Raw genomic sequence first — 20200 nt, 5'->3', positions numbered from 1 at the left:
TATACCTACAGTTTTAACACTTGATGAGGCTTTAGTTCAGATTTAAAATATGTGAGATTAAGTTACAGTCACCTGTCTCCATTGATTTAGCTCACCTTACTGCAACCAACAATATTGGCACACTCCAGGTGCTCTTTATTAGGCAGGGTCATCTTGTGGGACCTATCTATAAAGAAAGTGAGATCTGCCTTTTTTTAATAATATGAATTTATCAAACGGATGCAGAATTTAATGGTGGTATTGAGTTATATAATCTAACATTAATTTGGATGTATAGTACTTATAAAATTGGGGGCACATTTAGGGATTCTTAGTCTTGAAACAATACCAAAACAAAATATGGTGGAACTTTTTGTCAAGTGGAGCCAGAGCATATAATATTAGATAATAAGGCTTACCTATACGTGACATGTGCTGAGTACATTTCTTAATTTTTTTAATTCCTGTAAAACAAAATAAAAACAGATTCCTCCTTGGATTCCTTCTGAACCAAAAGAGCAAATCCCAACATGAGTGGAAGAGGTAACAGAAATGTTGCATGGGATTGCAGGGACATGTTTTAAAATGATTAAGAAGATTTTGGAACATAATTTACAAAATGTTTACTATGAAGGGATTTAATAGTATCTACCAATTTGGTGTTGCAAGGGGTTGCTTGCCATACCCACTCTTCAGGCTAAATGTCAGTCTTTCTCAGCTAATATGCCAATGCTGTGGTTTTGTTCTCTGCAAACTACTTTCTGCCAAGAATTTAACATCTGTCACTCTGCCAAGGAGTAGTAAAGTGTGGAAGCTAGTATAATACAATCTTTCAAGTCATAAAGATAACATAATTATGCATAGTCCAACTATTTGTATATAAAATGTTATAAATATACTGTTGTGCACAATTGGTTTCTTTTTAGTAATTGGGAATTTTTAATGAGCATAGTATCCATAGCATTCTTTTCTGTTTATTTATTTTTATTAGTTGGATAAAATCACACAGGTCAATGAAATCCATTTTCTGCTCTTTGATAGATAGCAACATGATGCTGTTGCATGATCTATTCATATTAAATTTACGGCCCTGTCTGCATGTATTTGTTTGTTTTATCCTGCCTTTTTATTAACTTAAGGAAGCATGCATACAAAATACTTCTGTCTCCTATTTTTCCCATAACAACAAACCTGTAAGGTGGATTGGGCTGAGAAAAACTGAGAATTGGTCCAAAGTCTCCCTGTTGTATTTCATATCTAAGGGAAGATTAGATCTTCTAGTTTCTAGCCCAGTAGCTTAACCACTGCCTCCAATTGATTATCTTTTTTAAACCTTTTACAGTTAAAGCAACTTTGAGTTGAATTATAGTAGTTTTAATTTTAGAATGAATGAAAGTACCGTATATACTCGAGTATAGGCCGACCCGAATATAAGCCGAGGCACCTAATTTTACCACAAAAAACTGGAAAAGTTATTGACTCGAGTATAAGCCTAGGGTGGGAAATGCAGCAGCTACCGGTAAATTTCAAAAATAAAAATAGATACCAATAATGTTTTTGAATATTTATTTAAAAGAAAAACAGTAAACTAGCGGTGTATTCAATGAAATACTTCACTCACCTCATGATGCTGATGTCCCGCTGTGATGATGATGTCCCGTGCAGCCGCGGGAGCGATGTCCCGCCTCCTATGACACACGGCACAGTGATTCCTATCATTGGATCACTGTACCAGAGGAGGTGGGACATCGCTATGTGGCTGCTTGCCATAACAAGGAGGAGGTGGGACATCGTTTCAGAGCGGCAGGAGGGGGAGGAAGGGGAATCGTAAGACAGCCCTGCATTACATTAGAACGTGAGGAGGGGGGGATGGTGCGGTGCGCGCAGCGCGGCAAACTCACAGGGGCACTGGGCCATTCACGAGTGTCACCCAGCGGCATGGCCCCACCCCTTTTTCTCCTCCATTTCGGGCAAATTTTTCACTGACTCGAGTATAAGCCGAGGCGGCTTTTTTCAGCCCAAAAAGTGGGCTGAAAAACTAGGCTTATACTCGAGTATATACAGTATACCATAGACACCAGAATTCTTTTTACACTCCCAATATGTTATAAAAGTAACTTCTAGTTCTGACCTCTTGCTAGCCTTTTTGGAGGAAACCTAGTGACTTCCACTCTCTAACCATCAAATAAATACTGATGAGTATTGTACATACCCCATTGCATCTGCCTGTTTTCTCTCATCTACACATAAAAACTGCCTCCCCCCAAATATGCCTAGCTAGAGTGGTGGATTAGGAACAGAGAATCTCACGTGAATACATCACAACCATGGAAACACAGTGAGTGATGTTAGATTATTCATTTTCTCTCAGCCCAGTATATCTCATAGATGTCATATGGTGTAAAACACTAGTTGAATTTGTTAATTCCTCATCACTTGTGATGTTTGACTGTATTCCTTATATCAGTATGTCTGTTGCAAAACATGTTGTGTAAACATGCCATTCTTGACCCTAAAAGTGCTAATTCTACTCTAGAAATTTATTGAACTATTACCAAAATGTGTAAATGAGCAGCATTCATGACAGTAAGAAATTTAAAAATGTAAATACATAGAAACATGCCAGTTAGAGTACTGTGGTCTGGATACTGTATATACTCGAGTATAAGCCTAGTTTTTCAGCCCACTTTTTGGGCTGAAAAAAGCCGCCTCGGCTTATACTCGAGTCAGTGAAAATTTTGCCCGAAATGGAGGAGAAAAAGGGGCGGGGCCATGCCGTTGGGTGACGCTCGTGAATGGCCCGGTGCCCCTGTGAGTTTCCCCTCCCTCTGTGTCAGTTTGCCGTGCAGCGCGCACCGCACCATCCCCCCTCCTCACGTTCTAATGTAATGCAGGGCTGTCTTACGATTCCCCTTCCTCCCCCTCCTGCCGCTCTGCAACGATGTCCCACCTCCTCCTTGTTATGGCAAGCAGCCACATAGCGATGTCCCACCTCCTCTGGTACAGTGATCCAATGATAGGAATCACTGTGCCGTGTGTCATAGGAGGCAGGACATCGCTCCCGCGGCTGCACGGGACATCATCATCACAGCGGGACATCAGCATCATGAGGTGAGTGAAGTATTTCATTGAATACACCGCTAGTTTACTGTTTTTCTTTGAAATAAATATTCAAAAACATTATTGGTATCTATTTTTATTTTTGAAATTTACCGGTAGCTGCTGCATTTCCCACCCTAGGCTTATACTCGAGTCAATAACTTTTCCAGTTTTTTTGTGGTAAAATTAGGTGCCTCGGCTTATATTCGGGTCGGCCTATACTCGAGTATATACGGTATTTCTGTCAGTGAATGTGGGAAGTGGAAAACGAATCCTTTATTTTGAAATCTCTGTCTGAAGTTTATGTCTGAGAACACAAGATGTTTATCATTTGGTAACACTGCTGTAAGGAGTAATGAATACATTTTGGAAGCTGTGAAGAAGAAACCCCTTTACATTGAAAATACTAATAAATTTCATGTTCATATGAGCATACATTGAAATGTAGGACAATTCATTTGCATTTGCAAATAACCTTGTAGCATTAAAGCTACAGAGAAGAATTATGTATCTTTATGTTTCTCATCTCTGCAGATTCTGCAGTTTGTTCTGTGTTACTTATTCTTTCTGCAATTCTCCCGAGTTTATTTTCTCCTACTACTAATAACAGCACCAAAAATCTTAGATTATCTGCATAAATAATGGCAATATTTTGGTTTTCACCATTCGTTTCCTTGAGTATATCATTCCTGATTTGGGGGGGGGAATCAAATTATTTGCCCAATTTATTGGGCAAATAAATTGATTTCCGCCCCCCCCCCCCCCCCGAAAAATTGAATCTGAGGAGAATTTAAGTATTGGAAACTCTGACAATGTTTCTTTTGTCTAGTGACTGAATACTTGGTAAATATTGTGTTTATTTGGAAATGTATATTAAGTCTTAATAGGTGTGTCTTAATATGTATTTATATACTTAATACTAAATATGTCTTCATTATAAGTATGTCTTTATTATAATCAATAAAAATTATTGATTATGATTAATAAGTTACTTGAAGTATATAGATAGTCTTGATGTTTGACTTTAAATTCTTTGTTTTTTTCACTTCTCTCAACCTGTGTCTCACACTGAATGGACTAGAGGAGTGATGTTGAACCTTTTTAGCACCAAGTGCCCAAACTGGGATGCACGTGCAAGCCGGAACCCTGGAAACTCAAAGACCAGCTGGCTGCATCAGCACCAGCCACCTAGTCTTCTGGTGCACGCATGCGCGTCAGCCAATTTATGTTCGTGCGCACAAAGCACCGGAAACCCAAAGACCAGGGATGCGCCCTGGCCAGTTGGTCATCAGTTTCCAGGGCTCCGGCACACACAAAGATCAGCTGGCTGGCACACATTTGTGTGCCAGAAACCAGAAGAGCAGCTGGCGACGGTGCACATGTCCACAGAGAGGGCTCTGTGTGCCACCTCTGGCATGCGTGTCATAGGTTTGTCATCATGGGACTAGAGTGTTTACCCAGCTACCTTTGAATGTGTTGCTCTTTCTTTGAACAAAGTGACAACAGAATGCTGATGCCTCAACTGGGACCATCCAGACTGCATTATTGTAATGCAGTCTGTATAGGGCTGTCTATGAGTGCAGTTTAGAAACTTCAATTAGGAGAAACTGAATTGTATTTGTCTTTAAACAATTGCATTGACCGCTTGAAGTTTTCTGGACAAGCATAAGTAATTTTTATTTCAAGCCTTTGAGAAAATGCCTCTCAGCACTCATTAAAGCTGTATGTATTCAGGTTCCATCAACCTCTCTCGTGGAGACTTAGAACCAAGCTGTCTTGGTTGTCACTCCTACTGCGGAATATTTATTTACATATGAAAATGGTTAGATCTTTAGGAGGTCTTCTTCAGGAGAACCAATTCTTTTTTTTCATTCAACCTTAATAACATCAAGTGTTTTTCAAACTTAGCAGCTTTAAGTTGCATGGACTTCCCATATATTAAAATGCTAATTGGAAAATTCTGGAAGTCCCCACATCTTAATGTTGTCAAGTTTGATAAGCACTGATTTAGTGGTTTTTCATGGTTTAATAATGATTTCTATGATTTTAATGTTTTTTAGTGTTAGTATATTTGCATGGTTTAAAATTAAAATATAAAACTGCCTGATATGTTTAGAAAGTGATATCAAATTGGAAAAATATAATATTACAGTAATGTAATATTTATGGAATTTATCACAATAGTGTAATAGATTATGGAAAGATAACAGTTTTTCTACCTTCTGTTATGCCATCAGGTAGTTGAGGTTTTCTCCCCACAATCTTTTTGGCACCTGACTTCAGTTTCTCTTTTCATCTCCAGAGCTCACTAGTTCAAACCTGTTTTGCCCTCTAGACAAGTCAGTTCCATCTTTCACCAGATAAAAATTTCTCTTTGCACACAATAGACTGTGACTCACTGAGTGCCTTAAGAGGGGTTTTTTTTTGGGGGGGGATGTTATTTATAATTGGAAATCAGACACTGAATTATAAAAATATGAAAAACATGAAGTATCATTTACACCAGGGGTCTCCAATCCTGGCAACTTTAAGACTTGTGTACTTCAATTCCCAGAATTCCTCATCCAGGAAAGCTTGTGGACTTCTGGGAGTTGAAGTTCACAAGTCTTAAAGTTGCCAAGGTTGGAGACCCCTGATTTACATTATGTACATAGACCAATGATTTCAGATTATTAACAAAATTGAATAATAGTATTTTTCCTATGTTTCGCCCCCATCTGCCTGTAGATGTATATATATACCATAATCCTGTTCCTGAAGCTATGCTTTTTTCTAATTACTAAAATGCCTGTAGTTCAAGTGTTTATTCCATAGATCCATCACTTCATCATAAAAATGCTGTATTACTTGGGGCAGGGAGAAGAGGGAGAAGATGCTCTAGATAATAGGCTTTTGATTTTCTGTAACTATTAAACTATAATAAATTATAAACTACCCTTCAAAATTAAGAAATGCATAAATCCTGAACATACGGCATATATAATACATAGAAGGAAGCTATATGCCATGAGATGAAGGATTAATTATTGATTAGCTTTTTAGAAAGCTGTAATCTTATGACTCCCAGTAGTTTTGAAGAATAAAATGTCCATTTAATATATTTAAAAAATAGTCCATGAAACAGCATAACCATTAGTTAAAATTATCTGCCAATCCTAAAAAAAGACAACTAGGCAGTAGCTTGCTAATGCCATTCCCCTAGAATGGCCTACCTCTGTTCCCCCAATGCATTTTACTTAATCTCAATCACTGAGATCTACTCTCTATTTATTTGTTGTTGAATGAACCCACTTAATTTTAACTAATTTATATGACCCATTGTATCTTTGTACGTTTTTTAATTGACATAGTGGGGTATATATGAGAGAGTGACTGTGGGTATACATGAGAGGACCAAGGGTGCAGCCTGGTGCCTCCTCTACTGAGTGCATAAGCAGAAATGGTAGGGGGCCCAGGCCTACCTCTTGTCCTAGAATGAATGATAGATTTGGAAGCGGGGGCCATGGGGGGAAGGGGGGGGTGTCTACGGGGATGGGGGCAGGCTGGAGCATTTCGGTCATGATGGGGAGGGGCATGTTTGACGGGAGCTACAGGGCTAGCCATTACCGGGGAAGGAGGGCTCGCTACGTCGCAGCGATCCCTTGTTCCGGCCCTGTAAGCTCAACTCAAGGACCTGGTGGCAAGAGAAGCCAGGGCCCTGGTCTCAGGTTGTTGTTGCTAAATGCCAGGTCTGTGATTAACAAAAGCTCCCCTTGTCCAGGACTTAATACTTGACGGGGCAGACCTGGCATGTATTACTGAAACCTGGCTGGGCCATGAGGGAGGAGTCCCCCTCTCAGAAAAGTGCCCGGAAGGGTTTCAGGTGCTCCACCAACCACAACACCAGGGAACGTGGTGGGGGAGTGGCAATTATTATCCGAGGGTCATTAGTTCCTCACAGGATCCCTGCTTCAGAGACTGTAGGGTGTGAGTCCCTTCTCTTGAAGTTGGACCTAGGGGTTCAAGTGGGCTTGATTTTGACATACCTACCTCCCAGCTGCGTCACAACAGCCCTGCCTGCACTCCTGGAGTCAGTAGCCGGGTTGGCAGTTGAGTTCCCCAGACTGATAGTACTGGGGGACTTCAACCTGCCGTCCCTAGACGAACACTCCGATGGGGCTCAGGAGTTCATGGCTTCCATGACAACCATGGACTTGACCCAGGTAATTCAGGGTCTGACTCCTAGAGCGGGACACACACTCGACCTAGTGTTTCAGGGCAGTGGAGACTTGATCTTGAGTTGAGGGGTATAGAGATCTCGCCCTTGTCATGGTCAGATCACTTCCTGTTGAGGCTTGCTTTTTGGAAGCTACTCCCCCACGGCAGGGAGGTGGAACCGATTAAGTGGTTCCGCCCCAGGCACCTGATGGACCTGTTGGGATTTCAGAAGGAGCTTGGGGGGATACCTGACACTCTCACCCACAATCCGACGGAGTCCTTGGTCGCCGCATGGAATACAGCGGCGACTGAGGCACTAGACCGGCTTGCACCTTTGCGGCCTCTCCGCGTCAGTGGATCCAGGAGGGCTCCTTGGTTCACCGAGAAACTCTGGGAGATGAAGCACCAAAAGAGACACCTAGAGCGACGCTGGAGGGCTAGCAACTCCGAATCCGACCAAACACTACTAAGAGCCTTCACTAGGACTTATTTAGTGGCGATATGGGCGGCAAAATGTGTACATTTTCCTGCTCTTATTGTGTCTGCAGAATCTCGCCCAGCCGCCCTGTTTAGGATAACCCGTTCCCTCCTGAAAGGGGGGGAAGCGGGGGATGCCTTACAGGGATGGGCTGAGGAGTTTGCCCAGTTTCTGTCGGACAAAATCGCTCTGATTCGGACAGACCTTGACTCCACTTGGACAAAACCAGCGGAGATGCCAGGGGAGGGTCTTGCTCAGATTTCCTGGAATGAGTTCCAGCTTGTCACCCCTGATGAAGTGGACAAGGTCATGGGAGCGATGAGTGCCTCTACCTGTTTATTGGATCCGTGTCCCTCCTGGCTGGTCGCAACCAGCAGGGAGGTAACGCGAGGCTGGCTTCAGAGAATTACGAACGCTTCGTTGCGGGAGAGTTCTTTTCCACAACCTTTGAAGAAGCCTTCTCTGGATCCAGCTATTCTTAAAAACTATCGTCCAGTCTCCAACCTCCCTTTTTTAGGGAAGGTTGTTGAGAAGGTAGTGGCCCTCCAACTCCGACGGACCTTGGATGAAGCAGATTATCTAGACCCTTTTCAATCTGGTTTCAGGCCTGGTTACAGCACTGAAACCGCTTTGGTCGCACTGACCGATGATCTCTGGCGGGACATTCCTCTATCCTGGTGCTCCTTGACCTCTCAGTGGCCTTCGATACCATCGACCATGGTATCCTTCTGCGACGGCTGGAAGAGGTGGGAGTGGGAGGCACCATTTTACGGTGGTTCTCCTACCTCTCCGACAGGTCGCAATCGGTATTGGTTGGAGGGCAGAGGTCGACTCCTAGGCCCCTTAATTATGGGGTGCCACAGGGGTCGGTCCTGTCCCCCCTCCTATTTAATATCTACATGAAGCCACTGGGTGAGATCATTCGCCGGCACGGGATTAAATACCACCAGTATGTGGATGATACACAGTTGTATTTGTCCGCCCCATGCCAACTCAGCGTAGTGGTAGAAGTGATGTGCCAGTGCCTGGAAGCTGTTAGGGTCTGGATGGGAGCGAACAAGCTTGCACTCAATCCTGACAAGACCAAGTGGCTGTGGATGCTGCCTCCTAAGGACAGCCCAGCTAGTCCGTCCCTAAGCCTGGGAGGAGAAAATTTGCTCCCCTCAGAGGTGGTCCGCAACTTGGGGGTCCTCCTGGATCTGCAGCTGACGTTGGAACATCATCTGTCGGCTGTGACCAGGTGGGCCTTTGCCCAGGTTCGCCTGGTGCACCAGTTGCAGCCCTATTTGGACCGGGAGGCACTGCAAACAGTCACTCACACCCTCGTCACCTCAAGAATGGATTACTGTAATGTGCTCTACATGGGGCTGTCCCTGAAAAGTGTTCAGAGACTACAATTAGTCCAGAATGCAGCCGCATGAGTGATACATTACACCTATCCTCCGTGAGCTGCACTGGCTTCCTATTGGTCTCCGAGCACGATTCAAAGTGCTGGTTATCACCTTTAAAGCCCAACATGGCCTAGAATCCGGATATCTTCGAGACCATCTTCTGCTGCACACCTCCCTAAGACCGATAAGATCGCACAGGATGGGCCTTCTCCAGGTGCCATCAGCTGGACAATACCGGCTGGCGACGCCTCGGAGTAGGGCCTTCTCTGTTGCCGCTCCGGCCCTATGGAATGATCTACCCCCAGAGATCCAGACCCTACCCACTCTCATGGCCTTCCGAAAAGCTATTAAAACCTGGCTATTTCGGCAGGCCTGGGGCTGTTGACCTCTGGATTGAGGTCCAGCCCGCTTAGATTGGGTGCATGTTGTGTCTTTTTAAATTTGTCGTGTTTTTATCTGTTTTTAATTTTTCTTAATGTCTGTTTCTGTAAGCCGCCCGGAATCCTCCGGGATTGGGCAGCCTATAAATTAAATAAACAGTTAAACAGTTAAACAGTTGTTAATGTATATGGCTCCCCATTTCACGAAAAGTAACCCTGGCCGATATACAACAATCCAGTACTATTTTGCCCTACTACCATCTCCCATCCTACATCATAAGCCAACAGCCCACTATAGTTAACTTATTCAGAAATTATAACTACAGGAAAATATGGAGACCAGTGATCTGGTGACACCATTCAAATTGACACTCCATGTAGTTTACTACCCCTTGCCCTCTATGCAACCAATATCCTGAAAGACTTTGGGCAGTCTCTTCATCTCAGATTGGGAGAATCTGTTCTATACTCCATATTAGCTCACCACCATATATCCTTCTGATCTTGAGATAGGAAAAACTTTCCATTAGGAAGAGAGTATGGCTGACAATCAGTGTCAGCCCCACTAGATAGTGCAAATCAGAAAATCAATTCTACTGGAAGACTAGTCACTAGAACTATGCTTTATTAATGTAGACTGCAAAACAGAATCTTCTAATTATACTTTACCTATCAGCCATCCTAATTTTTGAACAATCTTCCCTCTACTTGGTGCAGTAAAGCATGTAGTATAGTGCCACATAGTTCCCAGCTTTGCCTTCCTTGTTCTAAATCTGCTGGAAAGAAGAAATAATTTTTAAAGTCCCCACAAATTCAACCACCAGTCCAAACGTCTCCCGTCACCACCTCTGATCACTGATTCAGCAAATCAGTTCTGTTGGTGATAGGCCTTCTAGTTGGTAGATCAGTACTCCGAACTCACTGTCCATGCTGCAGTGGATCCCTCCATGTTAATCGCTTCATGTTGAGGTTTTTGAAGTAATAAATTATTTAAACTTGCTTCCAATAATACTTTTGTAGCCTCATTTGGTTCATAACCTGCCCAAATTCTTTGTACATTTTCTAATCTCATAACTAAATATATTTCTTAATAGCAACAGATAAGCTTGTTCCGACCATACCACAGCAAAACCCTTACATCTTTAACTAAAGTGACCAGTCACCAAACAATATGGGAAAACATTGTATATAACATTAGATGATCTAAATGGCCTGTTCCAATTTAATGATCGTAACATAGGTTTTGAACATAACACTGTCAACTGTACGCTGAATTAAAATCAGAATTACTCAGTACATTTATTAATTTGCAGTAGAAGGAAGTTCACCTAAATAATTAACTGTAGACTGTTACGTCCTCCCGGGCCAGCCGACGGGAGGGGCCGGAGCAGCCACAAGCTGATTGGCTGCGACGCACCAGCCAGCTGGAGATAGACGCGGCCCTTTAGTGGCACCTATTCGTTTAAAGGCCAGAAGGGTTCTGTTGGCCCTGAGGGCTCGCGTGGACGCTGAGCTCTACAAGCTCGTGGCCCAGGGAGTCCTAGAGCCAGTTGACCACGCCCCTTGGGAAACACCTATAGTCCTGCCTCTAAAAGCCGATGGCTCACTGAGGGTGTGCGCGGACTATAAGGCCACACTCAACAAGGCCTTACAAGCACACCCTTATCCTGTCCCCGTAGTTCAACACGTCTTACATTCCTTGGGCCAGGGCCAGATCTTCGCAAAGCTGGACCTGGCCCAAGCATATCAGCAACTACCAGTAGACGAAGCATCCGCAATGGCACAGACCATTGTCATGCACCGGGGCGCGTTCAAATGTCGCCGCCTCCAATTTGGAGTTAGCGTCGCCCCAGGTATTTTCCAGGGCCTTATGGAGCGAGTGCTCCACAGTATCCCCAGGGTCATCCCTTATTTTGACGACATCCTGATCGCCGCAAAGGACCGATCAGGACTCGTCAAGATGTTAAGGGACGTCCTCGCAAGGTTCCGCACGGCCGGATTGCACTTAAAACGTTCAAAGTGCAGATTCGGCGTGCCTTCAGTGGAATTTTTAGGATTTTGGGTGGATGCCAAAGGAATCCACCCCACTCCCTCCAAGGTGGAAGCCATCACGGCCGCCCCCACCCCTAACAACAAACAGGAACTCCAAGATTTTCTCGGCCTCCTAAATTTTTATTCACCATTCATCCCGCATAAAGCAACAGTTGCGGAGCCACTGCACCGCCTCCTTGATATTTCAACTCCATGGGCCTGGACAGACCACGAAGACCAAGCGCTCGTGGCTGTCAAGGCACTGTTAACCAATGCACCGGTGCTAATTCAGTACGATGAGCACCGTCCCCTAGTACTGGCCTGTGACGCGTCCCCCTACGGGATCGGAGCAGTCCTCAGCCATGCATACCCGGATGGAACCGAGCTTCCCATCGCCGCCGTAGTGGGAGTAAAAAGGTTCCACTATTATTTATACGGCCGAAATTTCACCCTAGTAACGGATCACAAGCCGTTGCTGGGCATAATCGCGGGAGACCGCCCCACCCCAATCATCCTGCCACCTAGGATGGGCCGGTGGTCTGAGTTTCTCGCCGCTTACTCATACAGCCTGATATACAGACCAGGCAAACAGCTAGGGCACGCGGATGCCCTTAGCCGCTGCCCCCTGCCTACACCGGTGACCGATCCAGCTCCAGCGGCATCGATATTTACGCTAACTGAAGAAGTCCCATGTCCCCTGTCAGCCACAGACATAGCACATGCCACGCGTTCCGATCACATTCTCCAAAGAATATTGGACGCAGTGAGTCGCGGTTGGACGGAGGAAACTCGCACATTCCATTCTACCGCCGAAGGGATGAGCTGTCAGTGTCCCACGACTGTCTGCTGTGGGGTGCCAGAGTGGTCATACCCGCTGCCCTCCGCTCACTAGTCCTCACCAGCCTCCATGAGGGACACCCAGGCATAGTCAGAATGAAGGCTCTCGGCTGCAGCTATGCCTGGTGGCCCTCCATGGATGCAGACATAGCGGCTTGGGTTCAACAGTGTTCCCCCTGTCAAGCAGTGCGACCAGCTCCCCCAGCAGCACCCGCACAGACCTGGGAAAAACCTCTCTCTCCCTGGAGCCGGATACACCTCGACTTCTTCGGGCCGGTAGAAGGTCGCACCTTCCTGATTATAGTAGACGCACTGTCAAAGTGGGTCGAAATATTCCACATGGCCTCAACAACCGCGGGCGCCACTGTCCAAGTCCTACAATCCCTATTTACGACACATGGCTTACCAGACGTCATTGTATCCGATAACGGGCCCCAGTTCCAATCCTCCACTTTCCTAACCTTCTTAGCTTCACTAGGCATCCGCCATGCACCTATAGCACCATACCATCCCATGGCAAATGGCCTGGCTGAGAGAGCTGTAAGGTCAGCAAAAGAAGCTCTAGCCAGACTACAACACCTTCCTTGGCCACAACGACTTCGTACGTATTTATTGGCTCAACACGCAACCCCAAATCAAACAATGGGAAAAAGCCCAGCCGAACTATTAATGGGTCGCAGATTAAGGACCACCCTTGACAGGATGCACCCTGCCTTCTCGCAGACGACCCCAAATGCCGCACAACCCCCTAGAAATTTTCTGGTGGGTGAGGGGGTATATGCTCAAAACTACGCAGGGGAGCCAAAGTGGTTAGCCGGGATTGTGACCGAGATAACCGGCCCCTGCTCTTACAGGGTTCTGCTGGCCGATGGAAGACTATGGAGGCGCCATGTGAACCAGCTGAGGCGCCGGGCACCGGCAGCAACTGACGGGGGCAACCCAGGTAACCCACAACAACCACCACCAGGGTCCACTTGCTCCGGGGCCATCCAGCCCCCACAACCCGGTCAACAAGTTCCACACAGAACGCAGCCAGGGCTTGCTTGCCGAGGGGCTGATCAACCTGCCCAGCCGCGTCACGCCGCGGCTCTGCCAGCTACCCCCGACCACACAGACCGTACACTCAACCCCTTACGTTACACAGTCTTACCTCGGCCCATTCCCTTGGGCTCCCGGCCCAGGCCAGCCTCTCAGATACGTCACTGCAGCCAGGCACCACCAGGGTCGTTGGAGGCCGCGCCCGCACTGAGGAGATCCCAGTGCGTGCGCAGGCAGCCCGCTTACCTGAGAGACTACACATGTGCCATCGGGGGGAAGGAGTGTTACGTCCTCCCGGGCCAGCCGACGGGAGGGGCCGGAGCAGCCGCAAGCTGATTGGCTGCGACGCACCAGCCAGCTGGAGATAGACGCGGCGGGCGTCTATTGGCTGGCCAACTGACAGCTCTCGTATATAAAGAACTGTCAGTTGGCCGGGAGCTGTCCACGTTCTGAATCCTGCTAGTTACCAGACCTGTGTTAAATAAAGCTGCGAAAACCGTTACTGAAGCTTCTAGCCTGGTTATTTAAAACAGACTGCAGTAGTCAGTTTTATGGTTAATATATGAAAGGTACAAATAATTTCAAACTTCCGACCTTGAGAAAAGTCTGACTCTGGAACTCACTCACTTTGTAATAGAAAAGCAGAACTTTTTTAACTTCTCTATTTAGCCTTCTTGCATCATATCCATCTTGTTTTATTTTTCAAATTTTCTTTTCTCCCTTTCCTAGTGTACACCTCTGCTTCCCCTTATTCTTACTCTATCCTCTCTTCCTTCTCCAGTTTTAACATAATTAACATCAATTAATTATGTAAGTGAGCTATTTTATTTTACTAATTAACTTTAGTCAGTTTTATAATTTTATTTAACTACTTTGTTTTGCCCAGTTCTCATCCTCTTTTGATATGTGGCTTCTGGCATTATACCACACATATGCACTATACTTGCTTATATGGACACATGTGTCAGATGCATATAATTATGCAAAGAAGAAAATCTCCACGATTTGTTTCAGCTGAAATTGACAACCAAGGTTGACAAGTTATAGAAGCTGAGTATTGTGAAGACTTTCTGTCAAAATAAAAAAATGTATTTGGGATGAGATCATTTTCAGCAGTTATTTTTGTGTAAATATAATATAAATTATTTCCTCTATACAGTATTGCAAAATACCTGGAAATGATGCCAGTATTAATGTAGGCATGATAAATACAGGTAAACAAAAAAGAATAGCCAGATTTCTTTTGGTTTAATCATTCAACAGTATTTAGTAAATTAAGGTATTTTATAACTTATAGTATAGTATATGTTGTTAACTTACAGCTAGTATTTGAAGAATAGCAACAAAAGCTTATTCAGAAGTTTGATAACATCATGGAACTGAAATGGCTCATTTAAGTCATCAGGCCCTACCTTTACTTAATGTAGAATACATATGCAAATGTTTATCTAACCTCTGCTTGAATATCTTTAACAAAGGAACTCAAGAACTCCGTGTTTCTCGATGGGAATGTTTTTCTGAGCATTCCATTGAAATTTCCTTGTAAGACAAGTTATGGCTTGCTTCTCTGGCAAGATTCTCAATTAGAACTGGGATGGAAGTACTATATCCATCCTAGCTATCCATAGCCGCTTAATGAGTGGTCATTAAACAAGACCACTTGTCTAGATACATTAACTATCAGCAGTCTACAGTTACATCTGGAAGCAAACTGTTAACCAGTGCATTGTAATGATACCCAGTTATAAATCTCTAGGCTACCAGGTGATGCTATGAAGATTATTTTTTCAGTGTCTGGATAGAGAAAAAGAAGACTGGTTCTATCTGAGCAAGATCAAGTGTTTGTGGACTCTTTGATTCCCTGATACTGCATGGGATTCTATTCCCTTAGACTGATTTGGTGTGCAGTTTGGTAATCCTCTTGGACTCTCAGGACCTACAGGAAGAGCAAATGGTAGCCATGACCAGGAGAACTTTTGCACAAATCCATATTATGCATCAGTCTGCTAATTCCTAAATTGGATGGCCTTCTTGATACTCGGGTCCTGTGCACCTATATGTACTAGTACAATATAATGTATATGGGGGTATCCTTCAAAACCTCCTGGAAACTGCATTTGGTTCAGAATGTACTAAAATAGTACAAGTGGTTATAAGTCCACTTTGGTATGACCCTGCAGCACTATTGCTTTACAAGCTAAACTGGTTAGTTTCAGCACCTGCACACAATATTTTTGACAGATATGTTAATCAAAGAGGATTGATATAATCCCTTCGTTCTTATCTAAAACAGCTGGTATCTAATATAGCATTCAGATTGTTAGTTCAAGCAAGGAAAGTATTTACAAGAACATTTTGTTACCGAACAACCCCTCCCCCCAAAAGGATCGTAGTGTATTTTCTCTCTTAATTGCCTTGGATTCTGGTTGGTAAGAATTCTGATGCAAAGCTGATAGTCACTCATCTAAATACTTCAGAGAAAAATCCACATGGCTATCATGGTGCTGCAGCTCACCCCTCCCAATGTGACCCTCTTCAGATGTATTGGGGCTACAGTTCTTGAAAACAAGCCTGTGGGTGATCAAAAGCTGTATAATTCTAAATAGCATCTACTTTGTTATAATACACTGTATACATCAGTACTGTTTTAGTACTTGCATTTATCTAGATGTAAGAATGGAATTACCAAGCATAAAGTAACTGACAAAATGCTTATAGTGCTCATGAAAGTGCTAAGAACCCTGCATCAATGTTTACATTTAGCCTGAGAAACTAGATAATGCCACAAATACAGGAAAGCCTCTTGCAATAGCAGTTACAGGAAATAAATTGATGACTTTCAAAAGTCCAGGTTCCGCTTTCTCACCCTGCCCCACTCCCAATTTCTCTCTGATATGTTATAAAACTAGGATGATATTGTGTGAGGTGGGTGGTAGGAAGAAGTAGAGATTATTTACCAGCCTTCTGGGATTATAGCCAACAGACACTGGCAAGCAGTGTGCTGGGGTGGGAGCCGCAGGCTTAAAAGAGATTGGACCAGATGAAAAGGCTTTGGGGCCAAGTGTTTTCATAGAGAGCTAACAAAGCAGGGTTAGGAAAAAAAAAACTGATTTCTTTACAAATAAGCAGCTGGTGGAGAGGGATCTTTGATGCTGGATTGTATTCCCGTAGTTGGTAAATAAATCATGTTTTTTTTAAAAGCATGAATATATAGCATGTGTTTGACCAGCATTTTTGTATGAAAAACTGTGTGTGTGTGCATGTGTGTGTGTTTTTCTTTTGGGATGCCCATTGGCCAAAGTTAAGCTGTTTACTTGGAGGGCCTCCAGTAGGTATAAATGAAGAGAGGGAAGAGGGTGGTATTAGCATATAGCACTCAGCAATCTACAATATCCTTCATAGATCTTTCTACTGTTTAGCTGTTGATCAAAACATTGCTCTGCAACAGACTTGCCTATTCTGGAATCCCCCAGAATCATGCTTGGAACTACCTTGTCTTTTTGAATCAAAGTAATGTCACTTTTATCCTTCTGAAACTTTTAATAAACCTTGTTTATGCAACAAAGGGATTTTTAAATTAATCTCATTTCTGATATTATAGTTTCTACTAAACTTGGCTGTTTAATTATTTGTCCAACCTATTGAAGTTTTACTGGTTAAGACTGAAACTGATCTGAAAGTGGATTTAAAAGTGACACGTTACAAGAATGGGAAAAGAGGCTACACTGCACATACAAAGGAAACTGGCTAATATTTTAATAATTAAAAAGGATATACAAATAACAAGCCGAAAGAGTGACCAGAATAACTTTCTTATTGGATTTATAAATGAGACTTGTCGAAGAGTTGTATGGGAAGAGATCAATAAACATAGAAATCAATTATTTAAAGAGACTAAAAATAAGGTTTATTAAAAATGAATATAAAATTGGTTTATATTTTTAAGGTTAAGAGTAGATATATTATCTCTCATAACCCTTAAAAGGACTTTTGTTGATTAGGAATGAACAATGAGGCTTGAAGAATTTCTTTACACAGGTAATCCTTGACTTTCAATCTTTTGTTTAGTGATCGAAGCACTGAAAAAAGTGACTTACAAACCCTGCTCACACTTAACCACCATCACAACATCTCCATAGCCATATAATCAAAATTAAGGCACTTAACAACTAGCATGTATTTCAGATGGTTGTAACCTCCCGAAGTCACAGAATCGCCATTTGTGACTTTCTAGCTGTCTTTCATCAAGCAATGGTGAATCCAGATTTACTTAATGACTGTATAACACAATGATTTGCTTAACAATTGTGTCAAAAAAATAACGTAAAATTGGGCCTGATCCACTTGCTTAACAGTGGAAATTCCAGTCCCAACTATGGCGGTAAATCAATGACTACTTGTAGATAATAGTTGGGATGTGGGGGGGGGGGGAGATCATTAGTTGTATTTTAAGAGAAGTTATTGAAATTGTTTATACTTTAATGAAGGAGAAGGTCATTTAAACACACACGCTTACACTATATTTTTTCTTTCTATTTTTTTTCTTTTTTCCACATTCTATTTTTAGGTTGAATGTGTATCTTTTTAATTGTAATTTTTTATAAAATTACTATTTTAAAAAGTACACACATGGTGTACCACAGTTCTGAGATGTCAGTGCTTTCCATTTGTTGTCAAGTGAAATATACTGAGTGAGAAATTGATGTGTTTAAATGGTTGTGTGCCTGTAAATCTTACGTGTTAAATTCATATCTCAAACACCAACAATTTCATGTTTTTCCCTCCCAGATGTTATCACAATAACCCAATATCTATATCCTTGTTTTTATTTTGGAACCTACATGGATTCTGAAGCAAGTTGTGCCTCACTGGTTACAGGATTATGGAATGTGAAATCAAGCAGCTTCAGAGTGCAGCAGTCTGAGGAACATTGCTTTCTTAAATTTGTCTAATGTAGAATTACCTGAAACATTATCCACATAGCTCAGCATTTTGGAAATAATGAGACAGTAGCAAAGCTATATTTAAATATTTTATTTTGTAGTAGTATGTGGGTATAATCTGCCTGATTCAGAATAGTTTGGTCTAGTTATTTTGTTGAGCCTTCCAAAGACCAAACCATTGGATAGTTACAGGCAAAACAGAATTATAATTTGTTGCCATGTTTTTTAGATTAAATTTGGGATTGTCCGTTTTTATGCACTTCAGTCATAATGATCGTTAGTTCGGTATCGTAATACAATTGATCTCTTGTTTCCCTATCTGGTGCAGGCACAATGCCATCAATCCCTGCTGAAACTGAAATGGATACAGTGACTTGCACTCCTGTTTCGGTTGACTGCATACCCAATGGAATCTTGGAGAAGGAATCTTGTAATTCAACAGAAAAAGAGAGAAAGTGGATCCGGCCTGATGCTGTCAGCAAGTGTACCTGGGAGCTTGGAAAATCTCCTTCTGAATCTCCCCATCACCATGCTACATTGTAAGTGGTCGTTCAGTCAATAGACTTGTGGAGGAAAGGCCTGTTTGGAAGGTAGCTTTTATTGTAAGCTGGCCATTCAGTTTGATCCATTCTGATATTAGTTGGGGATAATGAACTTTAGGATTGTTTGCTAATAATATTGTATATCTTTTTCTTTCTGATTCAGAACAAAGACTCCAAAAATTATGCCAGATATCCTGAAAAACATTGGAGATACTCCCATGGTGCGTATCAACAAAATTGGAAAGCTCTGTGGCCTCAAATGTGAACTCTGTGAGTATTTGTTATAGTGATGGTTATTTGGAATTGTAAACATAAACACGTGCATTCTCACCATCAGTATTATCAATAAAGGGGCCCTTAATTTCAAAGGACTAAATCATTTAGGAATTTAGTAGACTTTGTGACTTTCTGTTATTTTTGAACAATGAAGCTGTTTATGATATTACTGTGCTTTAAGTACAGCAGTTGGAAACTGACCTACAATCACCTCCTTCTCCAGTCTGTATTGCTAGTGAGGCTTAGAACCCTAAATTGTATAAAATGTTGCATGAGGAGCGTATTGGGTAGAAAGAAAACTTCTTGGGAAAGAAGAAAGAGAAATATTGTATTGGTAAGACCACATTTGGAATGCTGCATCCAATTTTGGTGGCCACAATGTAAAAAAGATGTTGAGACTCTAAAAAGTGCAGAGAAGAGCAGCAAAGGAGATTAGGGGACGGAAGGCTAAAAAATATAAAGAATGTTTTGCTGGAATTGGACATGTCTAGTTTAATGAAAAGAAGGACTAGGGGAGACATGATAGCAGTGTTCCAATATTTGAGGGGCTGCCAGAAAGAAGAGGGAGGCAACTTGTTTTCCAAAACACCAGAAGGCAGGACAAGAAACAACGGATGGAAACCAATCAAGGAGAGAAGCAACCTAGAATAAGGAGAAATTTCTTGACAGAACAATTAATCAGTGGAAGAACTTGCCTCCAGAAGTTGTGAATATTCCCACACTGGAAGTTTTTAAGAAAAGATTGTACAACCATTGTCTGAAATGGTATAAGGCTTCCTGCTTGAGCAGGGGGTTGGACTAGAAGGGCTCTAAGGTCCCTTCCAGCTTTGTTACGCTGTTCTTGGTTTTTCAGAATGAAAAAAGTTCTGTATATGTCTGGTTTGGGATCTGAGCTTACAGAAGAGGAGTGTCCAACTATGTGATTGCTTATGGAAGGTACAGGATATTGGGCTAATACAAATCCATCTTCAGAATTGATTCATTAGAGGCTATTTGTTTAGTTCAATAT

The 20200-nt window shown here is 42.8% G+C and overlaps 1 protein-coding gene across 3 annotated transcripts in view; it reads left to right on the top strand.

Moving 5' to 3' along the window:
• The window catches only part of LOC116510606 (cystathionine beta-synthase-like protein), a 53812-nt gene that overhangs the window by 892 nt on the left and 32720 nt on the right, over nt 1–20200 (top strand). Inside the window, exons 2-4 of one of the 3 annotated variants that reach the window (XM_032220219.1) lie at nt 466–522; nt 18702–18912; nt 19079–19185. In XM_032220219.1, coding sequence (XP_032076110.1) covers nt 510–522; nt 18702–18912; nt 19079–19185 — 331 coding nt within the window. In that variant the 5' untranslated portion in view covers nt 466–509. Of the gene's footprint in view, nt 1–465; nt 523–16503; nt 16605–18701; nt 18913–19078; nt 19186–20200 lie in introns of those variants that run through there. The other 2 variants (XM_032220218.1, XM_032220220.1) reach the window with 2 other exon arrangements.

This window comes from Thamnophis elegans, chromosome 6, assembly GCF_009769535.1.
Source record: "Thamnophis elegans isolate rThaEle1 chromosome 6, rThaEle1.pri, whole genome shotgun sequence".
NCBI classification, from domain to species: Eukaryota; Metazoa; Chordata; class Lepidosauria; order Squamata; family Colubridae; genus Thamnophis; species Thamnophis elegans.
The sequence above is the reverse complement of the archived record's forward strand: the minus strand, read 5'-3'. Positions and strand labels throughout refer to the sequence as shown.